An 11793-nucleotide genomic window follows, 5' to 3' on the forward strand; every position below is an offset into this window, starting at 1 on the left:
GCTGGGAGTTTTAAAGGCCTCAGGAATCTTTTGCAGGTGTTTAGAGTTAACTCGTTGATTCAGATGATTAGGTTCATAGCTCGTTTAGAGACCCTTTTAATGATATGCTAATTTTGTGAGATAGGAATTTTGGGTTTTCATGAGCTGTATGCCAAAATCATCTGTATTAAGACAATAAAAGACCTGAAATATTTCAGTTAGTGTGCAATGAATCTAAAATATATGAATGTTAAATTTTCATCATGACATTATCACAATATGCTAATTTTTTGAGAAGGACCTGTATCCTTAGGAAACTTTATATCTATTTGTGGTGCTCGGGAGAAGTAGAGGAAAGACAACCAGACTAATGTGATATCTGGCATTCAGCAGATGGCGGTAATGCCACATTATAATGGTTGTCCAACGCTGTTAGAATGGAAGGAAGAGGGAGCGCTTATTCATCTCTGTGGGTTGCTATTTCCTGTCTGTGTGCCAGGAAACGTTTATACACATTTGGGTGGTCTGCACATAATCTTAAATAATCTTAGTTTAAACAAAGATCCTGAAATAATAAAGACCCACATATATTTAATCCCATTGAGCAGCGACAGGGAACATGAGACAAACCCAGTTAAACCAGTTAAAACAACACATTATGAACCAGTAAAGTAACAAACCATCGGCAGTCTCATCATCCTGATTGTTGCAACAGTTCTCAATAAATCTCGTTTTGTTTCTTTGACACGAAACAAGGCGCCCTGTTTATTTATTTTGAAAAGCCCAAACAGGAAGCTGTATTTACCACAATACTTCCGGGTGCACATCCGTTAATGTGGGTTAGACGGTAGCTCATTAGTAGCTGTTTTATTTCGTTCACTTTAGCTTCTTTAGTCACTGTTAAATATGAATACGGTTTTATCGAGAGCTAACTCGCTGTTCGCCTTCTCTCTGAGCGTCATGGCGGCTCTGACTTTCGGCTGTTTCGTTACGACAGCGTTTAAAGACAGAAGAGTTCCTGTGGACATCCACGTCTCCAAAGTTATGCTGTAAGAGCTTGATTCATACCAGTTGTTTGGAAATATCTGCAGTTTTTATCTGGATGCACGTAATTACCTGTACTACATGTATACCTGATGCTTTACCATCACCATGCAGTCAAACCGAGGCTCTGCTGTCTGTTCCGATCATGTCCTCCACACTTCCTCCTACTATTGCTGTTATATGTTACTGTCTGGGAGGAGATGGGCATTTCTTTATTCGCTACACTTGAACCTAGTTTCATTAAAAAAAAAGAAACAGAATATACTTTAGAAAATAGTCTAACAAAGCAAGCTTCATCATATTGTGAAAAACTGCACGACAAGCGCATTTATTCACGTACACACAACCATTAGCAGGTCGGGGGTCCAACATGTGGGTCTCCTTCCACTGAACCACACCTCCTTGTTATGTTGGCTCTTAAGATTTTAAGCAGAGTTTCACAGTGCTAAAAGAAATGGGAGGAAGAGACAAAAAAGTTTGAGCAGACAGTTGAAAACAATAGTTTAACTGACATAGGCTGTTCATCAGCTAATCAAAGATTTAGGACCAAAGCACAAAAAACCTGAAAACCCCCTCAAAACTGAAATCAAAGTGTCAACAAAGGACTCGGTAATGAGTAGCTCCACCGTTCTTCTTAATCACTTTAGTCGTTTAGACATGCATGTTTCTAGAGGCCAGTGGGACGTTGATGGCTTCATGAAGGGCACTCACTGTCTGGAACTGATCCATTTTTGTAAACTTCCCTTGGGATGGAACCCCAAAGGTTCTAAATCAGATTTAGATCAGGAGAGCATGCAGGATGGTCCAGAAGAGAGAAGTTAATCCCCTGGAAAAAGCCTTTTGTCAGGTGGCCATTGTGCACTGCAGCATTGTCCAGCTGATGAAGCCAGTCATTACCACACAGACTATGGCCCTCAGTCAGTAGGGATGCCCGCTGCAACATTTTCACATAGCCAGCTGCTTTTTGACAACCCTGCACAACCTAGAACTCCAATGTTTAAGCCCCCCATCCCTGCAGCGTAGAAAACATCTCACGTGGGATCTTCTTGTCATATCAGTAACGTTGGAGCCATCAGGACCGTCAAGGTTGAACTTTTTCTAATCCGAGAATAAAACTTTCTTCCACCTTTCAACATCCCATATGTGGTGCTGTCTTGCAAAGTCAAAAAGCTAATTTTGTGGCATTGAAGGAGACGTGGCCTTCGAAGACGTGTTTGGTTTTTGAAGCCATTCCCTTGCAGATGCCGTCTGATGGTTATTGGGCTGCAGTCAGCACCAGTAATGGCCTTAATTTGGGTCGAGGATCGTCCCATGTCTTGATGGACAGCCAATCAGATCCTGTGGCTCAGCACCGGTGAAATCGTTTTGGGTCTACCAATAGACGTTTTTGTTCCATCGACCTCAGGATCTTTTAAGAAATTCAAAATGACTGACTTACTGCGTCCAACCTCAGCAGAGATGGCACGTTGTGAAAGGCCTTACTTATGCAGCTCAACAACCCTGCCAAGTTTAAAGACCCCTTTGCCAGCAGGAGGCCCTGACAGTGTGAATACTTCACAGAAAAAATCATGGAATCCACATTTTTGTGGAGACTGACTTTTAAAGGCTCTGGTCTTAAATCTTTGATCGGCTGACTAAAGCATGTTTGAGTTTAAATCCAGTTGTGAATAAATTGTCTGCTCTAAATGTTTTGTCTTTTGCGCTCATTTCTTCTTTTAGCATTGTGAAGCTCTTCTTAGAACCTTCCTAGATCCAACTGTGCAAAATGCAAATTCTTGCAATTTTCTAATTGTTAAGATTTTGATCAGGAATGAACATGTGACCATCCAAATCCCTGAAAGATGACAGCAAAACGTTAAATGTGTTCAAAAAATAACTGGCAGAGAAAAAAGGTTAAACAAAAACCTTCTTGTTTCCCTAATAGGGTTGTCAATTTTTTCATTTTCCTCACTTTAACAGGAAGAATGTTGATGACTTCACAGGACCCAGGGAACGAAGTGATCTAGGGTTCATCACCTTTGACGTCTCGGCTGATATCCTTTTAATGCCCATCGTGAGATGACAGGACATCTTTGTCCAGGTGGTCGAGAGAGTAGCTCAGAAGTCTTGGATTTAGAGACAAAATGTTGAGATCTGGTTCAAATAGCTGTTTTAATCTTCTGCAGTTAGTTTTGATCAGCTGTAACTCTGTACTGCAGTGATATCTGTTACGGCAAATGCACTTCATTAGTTTTTATAAGACTTTAATCATTTTTATCAGGGTCTTCCAAAGTGCTGGTGAAAATAAAAAAGGGCTTTCCTTTTAGCTATTGTTGGATAAAATGTGTATCTGTACTGTTCCTTTAACTTTTCCCACATTTGGGGCCAATTTTTGACTGGAATGTCAAACAGCTGTTTCTCTACCTGTCTGCTGAATATGCTACAAAGAGCAACGTAAGTAAACACACACTTATTGAGCTTTGAGAGCCTAATTGGTGTGCCCGTCAGCTCTGGTTTGGTTTTACACAACAAATCTGACTGCAGAACATTCTAATTGTGTCTAAGAGGGTGTATATGAAAGCCAAACCCGCTTTGAGCCAGCAGCTTGAACTGATGAGGCTCAGGCCCGCTGGGTTCTGTAAAGCCTCTCTTAACCTCCGATGGTGAGGGGGGTGAAAAATCCTCCACCTCAAAAGATGTTTAGTTCCAATTATATAATGATGAGCAAAGGTTTTATCAGTGACACAAATATTCTGCTGAGATGCATAATATCCATGTGCAGTACTTTATTAGCTTAAAGATGTTTGCTTTACATCAAAATACCCATTTCACTGTATTTCTGCCCATATTGTTCATCTAACTTCATTTCAGTGTATTTATATAATCAGTACAGGTGAAAGTTGTTAGAGTTCAGCTAAAATATTTCCATCTTTCTACTCAGCAGACCCATAGTTGTAAAAGGAGGATAGATGTGCTTGTGATCATTGTCTCCTTGAGTTGTCATTGGTTACCTCCAAAGTGAAGAGTGCAGCCATCATCCCTTTGCATCAAATGGCCTCACTTGCAGGAACCTCCTGCTGGCAGAACACTAAGAACTTGAAGCGAACATGGTTCACCTGCCTTGCAGAAGATTTCAGGATGTCAGCACCAGTATTGTCTCTCTTTAAGGATTGTTGTCCAGATCTGTGTTGCCACCACTGCAGAGCTTGTTTAACATTGGCAGCAGGTGGCTTTGGGTGTATCTCCTCATATAGTGAGTTTAACCTTCTGATAGGTTGTCTCTGATGCCGCTCCATTAGAGAGGTAATCTCCTCCCACACCGGATCATCGCCACTTCCCAGGTGATCTTCCAGTGACGTTAAGGAACATACCCACTGTGTCACAAGACTAAAGTGATTAATGAGGTGTTTATAGGTCAGAATATTGAAACGTCAGACCAGTGACCAAAAAACTCCCCAGATAGGAACTTCCTGAGAACCTGCAATCACTTGTCAAAAAGCAGGTGGAGAAACAGAAGGGGATAATCTGGGATCAAGTGTCACACTAAGAGGACAGGAACAGGTTCCCATCAGTCTGGATTCAAACCAGAAGTTATCATCCAAATGTAAGAGAATTGCAGAAGTTATGAAGAATAGTCTACAGTGTAAATATTAACTATTCACATGAATTTTATATAAAGGCCTGGTTCTCATTATTCTTTAGTGGACCATAGAAATATGAAAAACCTCTAACCGTTTCTGTTCACCTGCAGATAATTAAAACATTGATGTGATGCGTTTAGGGGATTTCTGGTAAAGTCTGCTTTGAATGGCCACTAATAATGTGTAATAGAGCTTAGTTCCTTCCTGTTGTGTCCATTTGTTCAGTAAATGTAATCTGTGTGTGTGTGTGTGTGTGTGTGTGTGTGGCAGTCTTTAAACCAGGTGGTGCTGTGGGATAGGATCATTCTCCGAGGGGACAACACCAAACTGAACCTCAGAGACATGAAGTCCAAATACTTCTTCTTTGATGATGGGAATGGCCTCAGGTTAGACACAGCAGAGTTGTCGTTTATTTCAGAGCATGTCTTCCAGCATTTTCATGAAACCACATTTCTTACCAGTACTTGTTTAAACCATTTTTAGACCCAAATCTTCTATAAAAAGTTTTCGCAGTGGTGTTTATGCTCACAAGATGCATATACATTTCATTACCAATATTTAACCAACATATGTGAAAATAAACTGCATGTTAACTTGTACCTGTGTTCCTGAATATGATTGGCTGACTGACATGTCTATGTTGTGTGCAGAGCCAATAAAAACATCACTTTGACGCTGTCCTGGAATGTTGTTCCCAACGCTGGAATCCTTCCCCTGGTAGCTGGAAGCGGACACAGCAGCCTGCCTTTCCCTGACCAATATGAGGCCACCAAGAGCTATTAGACAGAAATCTACACATGCAGCCTGCAGCAACACACATCTTTCCACCCAGACTGATCACACACACACCATACATTAGTGTTTCTTTATCTGTATACGAGACGGTTTGTAATAAAGAAGGAAACTAAAATTTGTGTGTGTGTGAACATTGTGTGAAGGCTGATTGGCACAGAGATGTATTTCTTGTGCAGGTTTGGTTTCAGAGATCTTTTGCACTGGAGGGTAGAAAGACTGGAAATAGTTATAAAAGGCACATAAATACACTGCTCAAAGAAATGAAAGGAACAGTTTGAAACACATCAGATCTCAGTTGGAAAAAATCCTGCTGGATATCCATACTGATATGGAATGGGTAATGTGTTGGGAACAAAAGGATCCCACATCATTTGATAAAAATGAAAATTATCAACCCACAGAGGACTTGATCTGAAGTTACTGAGAAACTAAAACTGAGCAGCAGTTTAGTCCAATTTGCTGAAATGTCATTGCAGAAACTCAGTAGTTTGAATGCCCCCCATATGCTTGTTCGCATGCCTGGTAACGTCAGGGCATGCTCCTTATGAGATCATGGCTGGTGTCCTGGGGTATCTCCTCCAAGATCCTGACCAGGGCATCACTGAGCTCCTGGACAGTCTGAGGTGCAACCTGGTGGCATTGGATGAACCTAAACATGATGTCCCAGAGATCTACTGGATTTAGGTCAGGTGAGCATGGAGGCCAGACCCTTTCACCTCTGTCACATTAGCTCAGAGTGAACCCAGTCCCAAACCTTCCAATGTGGGTGTTCTCTGGTAAATGCCAGTGGAGCTCCATGTGTTGAGCAGTGAGCACAGGGCCTACTAGAGGATATCAGGCCTGCAGGCCACCCTCATGAAGTCTGTTTCTACTGGTTTGGTCAGAGACATTAACGCCAGTGGGCCACTGGAGGTAACTTTGTAGGGCTCTGGCAGTACTCATCCTGTTCCTTCTTAAACAAAAGAGCAGATACCGGTCCTACTGATGGGCTAAGGACCTCCGGTGCATCCTCTGTAGGGTCCAGGTATCACTTCATGGTACCAGTAGTTACTCTTGCCTCGGTACCCTAAACAAGTCTGTGTCCTCCACTTGGAGGAGTCTCATTGTTGCCCCTTTTGTGCACCTGTTGTCAATTTCATTTCCACCAGAACAGCTGACAGTGATTAACAATCTCCTCTACTGAACTGACCAGATCAATATTCCAGAAGTTTGACTGACTTCACATTATACTCTGAGTAAAGCATTTTTCTTTCATTTTTCAGCTGTGTATTCATGTAGAAAGCGTTCTACTTTGAAGATGTCCTTCTGTGTGGTCTATATGGTAGCATCTTCTGCTCCATGTAGTGTGAAGCAGTAATGTGTGTTAGCAGCAGTGTCTGTCTGTTTATTTGCAACCCTGCTAAAGCCTTAATTTACTTTTATCGCAGTACCATAATCTCATATTAATTTTTTAATCCAACCTTTAGGTACATTTTCTTAGTGAGGGTAGAAAAAATTATTTTTAACAAAATTACTGGTGGCACAATAATTTACACCCATAACAAATAAATTAAAGCAAATGTAACAAACAACGTTTTACATTTTATACTTTAAATTGATCAGATCTTCCTTGAACATCTTGTGAACCATGACTTTCTCTGGGGTGTAAATGTGAGGTGCCAAAGGCCTATTACTTTTACCCACTAGGCTGTAGTAGGGCCTATATTTATCCCGACACCGCCCACACTGAGCGAAGATGGTAAGGTACGTAAAAAATTCTAAGCTCACTGTTAGAGACTTCCAGCAAAGACAGGATTGGTTGGGTCACCAAGTCTCCATAGCAACCATTAAACGCTGTCTAACTGCCATTTTGTGGCACGCCAGAAAAGTCATTTCTGTTTTACCATCCCAACATAAACACGTGGATATTAACACTTTAGGTGGGTCTGGTGTGAAACAAAGGATGAATATGAGGATAAACACATCATGACCAATGTTAGGTATGGTGGAGGATCTGTGAAGCTGTGGGTCTGTTCATCTTTTTAAAGTCCTGGGAACCTTATTAGATATTCTGGTTCATCATCACAAACCTTTAAATAAAAACCCACTGGGTTCATAAGATCTGACAGTAGGATGATCCAAAACATATGGCCAAATAAACACAGAAATTGGTTTTTAGGCTCACAAATCTACCTTCTTCCATTGCCATTCCATTATTCTATTAGTGACTAGATCCAATATAATCCTTCATTTCAACTGAAGTGTTAATATTGTGATTCAGAGAATTTGAGGAATGCATTTATGCTTCATATATTAAGCAAAAACTGTTTACCTTTTTAGATTGATTTTTAATAGAGATTACCTGGTATTTATAAAGTAGTTTGATCTATTGCTGCATTTAATGATGTGCTGTTTCTGAGGAACATCATTCACTACAATTCAGAACATATATTTATACTAATCCAGTTTTAAGTTGTGGGCTGGAAGTAGCACAGTTAATGGCAGAGTTGGCATCAGAGGCATCTGTTGACTATCTACATTATTTGAGGAGCTTCTGCAAAGATTTACACTTTTCTTCAACTTTGCTTCATGTTTTGTTGTCCTGACCTGCGCAGCTAACATTTCAAGCTAATCACAAGAGTTCAGTCTTCAGTTAAAATGTGACTTTATTAACAAACACTTGTTACATCTAGTTTGAAATTTACATCGAGTCATCATAAATTAATGATTTATTTGAATAGTTCCTTTTTCATAGTGGAAAAATCATGCAACAAACTTACTGAATTTTAAAAACAAAGCATGATTGAAATTTCTTGTGAATGTCCTCTAATCCATACGTTTACATACATCCTCACTAATACTAATACTGCACCTCACTATGTTTAGATGTAACCTTCTGATTAGAATTATTACAAAGGGATGTCTAGAAGCAGACTCACACCAGTACATGTTCTATCTTTTATGCTTTGCCTGTTGCAGTTCTGAAGAAACCTAAGGATGAAATAAATGTAATGATAGAATGAAACACATGTAAGACGAGTGTTGGGTTCGGGGGCTGAATTTGTGGCGAGTCAGCACAAGAGGAACTTTTCTTTGAGGATCAACTGGAATGTATGTACTTGACTTGGAATCTGTATGATTCAACTGAATTGACTTTGTAAAGTGCTTTAGGACGTGCTGTTGTGAATTGGTGCTACATAAATAAACTGAATTGAATTCTTGATTCCGTGACTAGCACAGAAGTCCAATAACAAAACACCGCTCGGATTCAGATCGGGGAGGCCATTCCTCCCGATCACACCTCTCCAGGTGTCACTGTTGTTTCCCACGTGGGCGTTGAAGTCCCCCAGCAGAATAATGGAGTCTCCGGGAGGGGCACTATCCAGCACCCCCGACAGGGACGCCAAGAAGGCAGGGTACTCTGCACTACCACTCGGCCCGTAGGCTGAAATGATAGTCAGAGACCTCTCCCCAACCCGAAGGCGCAGGGATACAACCCTCTCATCCACTGGGGTAAACCCCAACACGAGACAGCTGAGCTGGCGGGCAACAAGCAAACCCACACCAGCCCGCCGCCTCTCCCCGTGGGCCACTCCAGAGTAGAAGAGAGTCCAACCCCTCTCAAGGAGATGGGTTCCAGAGCCCACGCTGTGCGTGGAGGCGAGCCCGACTATTTCTAGTCAATATCTCTCAACCTCCCGCACAAGCTCAGGCTCCTTCCCCCCCAGCGAGGTGACATTCCACGTCCCTAGAGCCAGCCTAAGCATCCGGGGATCGGGCCGTTGAGGTCTCCACCTTCGTCCGCCACCCAATCCTCTTTGCACCGGTCCCTCACGGTTCCCCCTGCAGGTGGTGGGCCCACTGGGGGATGGCCTCGCGTCTCTCGTTCGGGCTTGGCCCGGCCGGGTCCCGCGAGGAGCAACCCGGCCACCAGGCGCTCTCCGATGAGTCCCGACCCCAGGCCTGGCTCCAGGGTGGGACCCCGGCTCCGCCGTACCGGGCGACGTCACGTGCCTCGATATTGTGTTCTTCATGAGGGGTTCTTGAACCATTCTTTGTCTGACCCGTCACCTAGAGCCTGTTTGCCATGGGAGACCCTACCAGGGGCATTTAGGCCCCAGACAACATAGCCTCTAGGATCATTTGAGCACTCAAACCCCTCCACCACGTTAAGGTGGTGGTTCAAGGAGGGGCCCATAACGAACACCATGTTCAAACATAAGGGTGTCCATCAGTGCACTTGGCACCAGGACACCCTAGGCAGGAGGTCGATGATCGACTTTGTTGTCGTATCATCAGACCTTCGGCCGCATGTTTTGGACACTCGGGTGAAGAGAGGGGCTGAGCTGTCCACTGATCATCACCTGGTGGTGAGTTGGATCCGCTGGAGGAGAAAGCCAGACAGACTTGGCAGGCCCAAGCGCATAGTGAGGGTCTGCTGGGAACGCCTGGCGGAGCCTTCGGCCAGGGATGTATTCAACTCCCACCTCCGGGAGAGCTTCGACCAGATCCCGGGGGATGTTGGAGACATAGAGTCCGAGTGGACCATGTTCTCTGCATCTATTGTCGATGCTGCTGCCCATAGCTGCGGCCGTAAGGTCTGCGGTGCCTGTCGTGGCGGCAATCCCAGAACCCGGTGGTGGACACCGGAGGTAAGGGATGCTGTTAAGCTGAAGAAGGAGTCCTGTCGGCTGTGGTTGGCTTGTGGGACTCCTGAGGCGGCTGACGGGTACCGTGAGGCCAAGCGTGCTGCGGCCCGGGCTGTGGCAGAGGCAAAAACCCGGGCCTGGGAAGAGTTCGGTGAGGCCATGGAGAAGGACTACCGGTTGGCCTCGAAGAGATTCTGGCAAACCGTCCGGCGCCTCAGGAGGGGGAAGCAGTGCTTTGCCAACACTGTTTACAGTGGGGGCGGGAGACTGCTGACCTCGACTGAGGACATTATCGGGCGGTGGAAGGAGTACTTCGAGGATCTCCTCAATCCTGCCATCACGCATTTTGTGGTGGAAACAGAGGCTGGGGACTCGGGGTTGGACTCTTTCATCACCCAGGCTGAAGTCACCGAGGTGGTTAAAAAGCTCCGCGGTGGCAAGGCTTCGGGGGTGGATGAGATCCGCCCTGAGTACCTCAAGTGTCTGGATGTTATAGGGCTGTCATGGTTGACACGCCTCTTCAACATTGCGTGGCGGTCAGGGACAGTGCCTCTGGACTGGCAGACTGGGGTGGTGGTCCCCCTTTATAAGAAGGGGGACCGGAGGGTGTGTTCCAACTACAGGGGGATCAAACTCCTCAGCCTCCCTGGTAAGGCCTACGCCAGGGTATTGGAGAGGAGAGTCCGACCGATAGTCGAACCTCGGCTTCAGGAGGAACAGTGTGGTTTTCGTCCCAGCTGTGGAACACTGGACCAGCTCTATACCCTCTACAGGGTGCTCGAGGGTTCATGGGAGTTTGCCCAACCGGTTCACATGTGTTTTGTGGACCTGGAGAAGGCATTCGACTGTGTCCCTCGTGATGCCCTGTGGGGGGTGCTCCAGGAGTATGGAATCGGGGGCCCTTTATTAGGGGCCATCCGGTCCCTGTACGAGCGGAGCAGGAGTTTGGTCCGCATTGCTGGCACTAAGTCGGACCTGTTCCCAGTGCATGTTGGACTCCGGCAGGGCTGCCCTTTGTCGCCGGTCCTGTTCATAACTTTTATGGACAGGATTTCTAAACGCAGCCAAGGGCCGGAGGGAGTCTGGTTTGGGGACCAGTGGATTTCGTCTCTTCTTTTTGCAGATGACGTGGTCCTGCTGGCCCCCTCTAGCCAAGACCTACAGCATGCGCTGTGGCGGTTCGCAGCCGAGTGTGAAGCGGCTGGGATGAGGATCAGCTCCTCCGAGTCCGAGGCCATGGTACTCGACCGGAAAAGGGTGGCTTGTCCTCTTCAGGTTGGAGGGGAGTTCCTGCCTCAAGTGGAGGAGTTTAAGTATCTCGGGGTCTTGTTCACGAGTGAGGGAAGAATGGAGCGGGAGATCGACAGACGGATCGGTGCAGCTGCCACAGTAATGGGGGCGCTGTGCCGGTCCATTGTGGTGAAGAGAGAGCTGAGCCGAAAAGCAAAGCTCTCAATTTACTGGTCGGTCTATGTTCCTACCCTCACCTATGGCCATGAACGTTGGGTCATGACCGAAAGAACGAGATCACGGATACAAGCGGCTGAAATGAGCTTCCTCTGTAGGGTGGCCGGGCACTCCCTTAGAGATAGGGTGAGGAGCTCGGCCATCCGGGAGGGGCTCGGAGTAGAGCCGCTGCTCCTCCACATCTAGAGGAGCCAGTTGGGGTGGCTCGGGCATCTATACCGGATGCCTCCTGGACGCCTTCCTCGGGAGGTGTTCCAGGC

At 45.3% G+C, this 11793-nt stretch overlaps 1 protein-coding gene across 1 annotated transcript; it reads left to right on the forward strand.

The window, feature by feature from the left end:
* Positions 1-780: 780 nt before the first annotated feature.
* Positions 781-5553, forward strand: spcs3 (signal peptidase complex subunit 3). Its single transcript, XM_047366054.1, has 5 exons — positions 781-1028; positions 2983-3056; positions 3380-3456; positions 4914-5029; positions 5294-5553. Exons 1-5 carry the CDS (start codon positions 886-888, stop codon positions 5424-5426), a joined length of 543 nt encoding a protein of 180 aa, XP_047222010.1. The 5' UTR covers positions 781-885; the 3' UTR covers positions 5427-5553.
* The last annotated feature ends 6240 nt before the right edge of the window (positions 5554-11793 follow it).

This window comes from Girardinichthys multiradiatus, chromosome 5, assembly GCF_021462225.1.
Source record: "Girardinichthys multiradiatus isolate DD_20200921_A chromosome 5, DD_fGirMul_XY1, whole genome shotgun sequence".
Taxonomy (NCBI): domain Eukaryota; kingdom Metazoa; phylum Chordata; class Actinopteri; order Cyprinodontiformes; family Goodeidae; genus Girardinichthys; species Girardinichthys multiradiatus.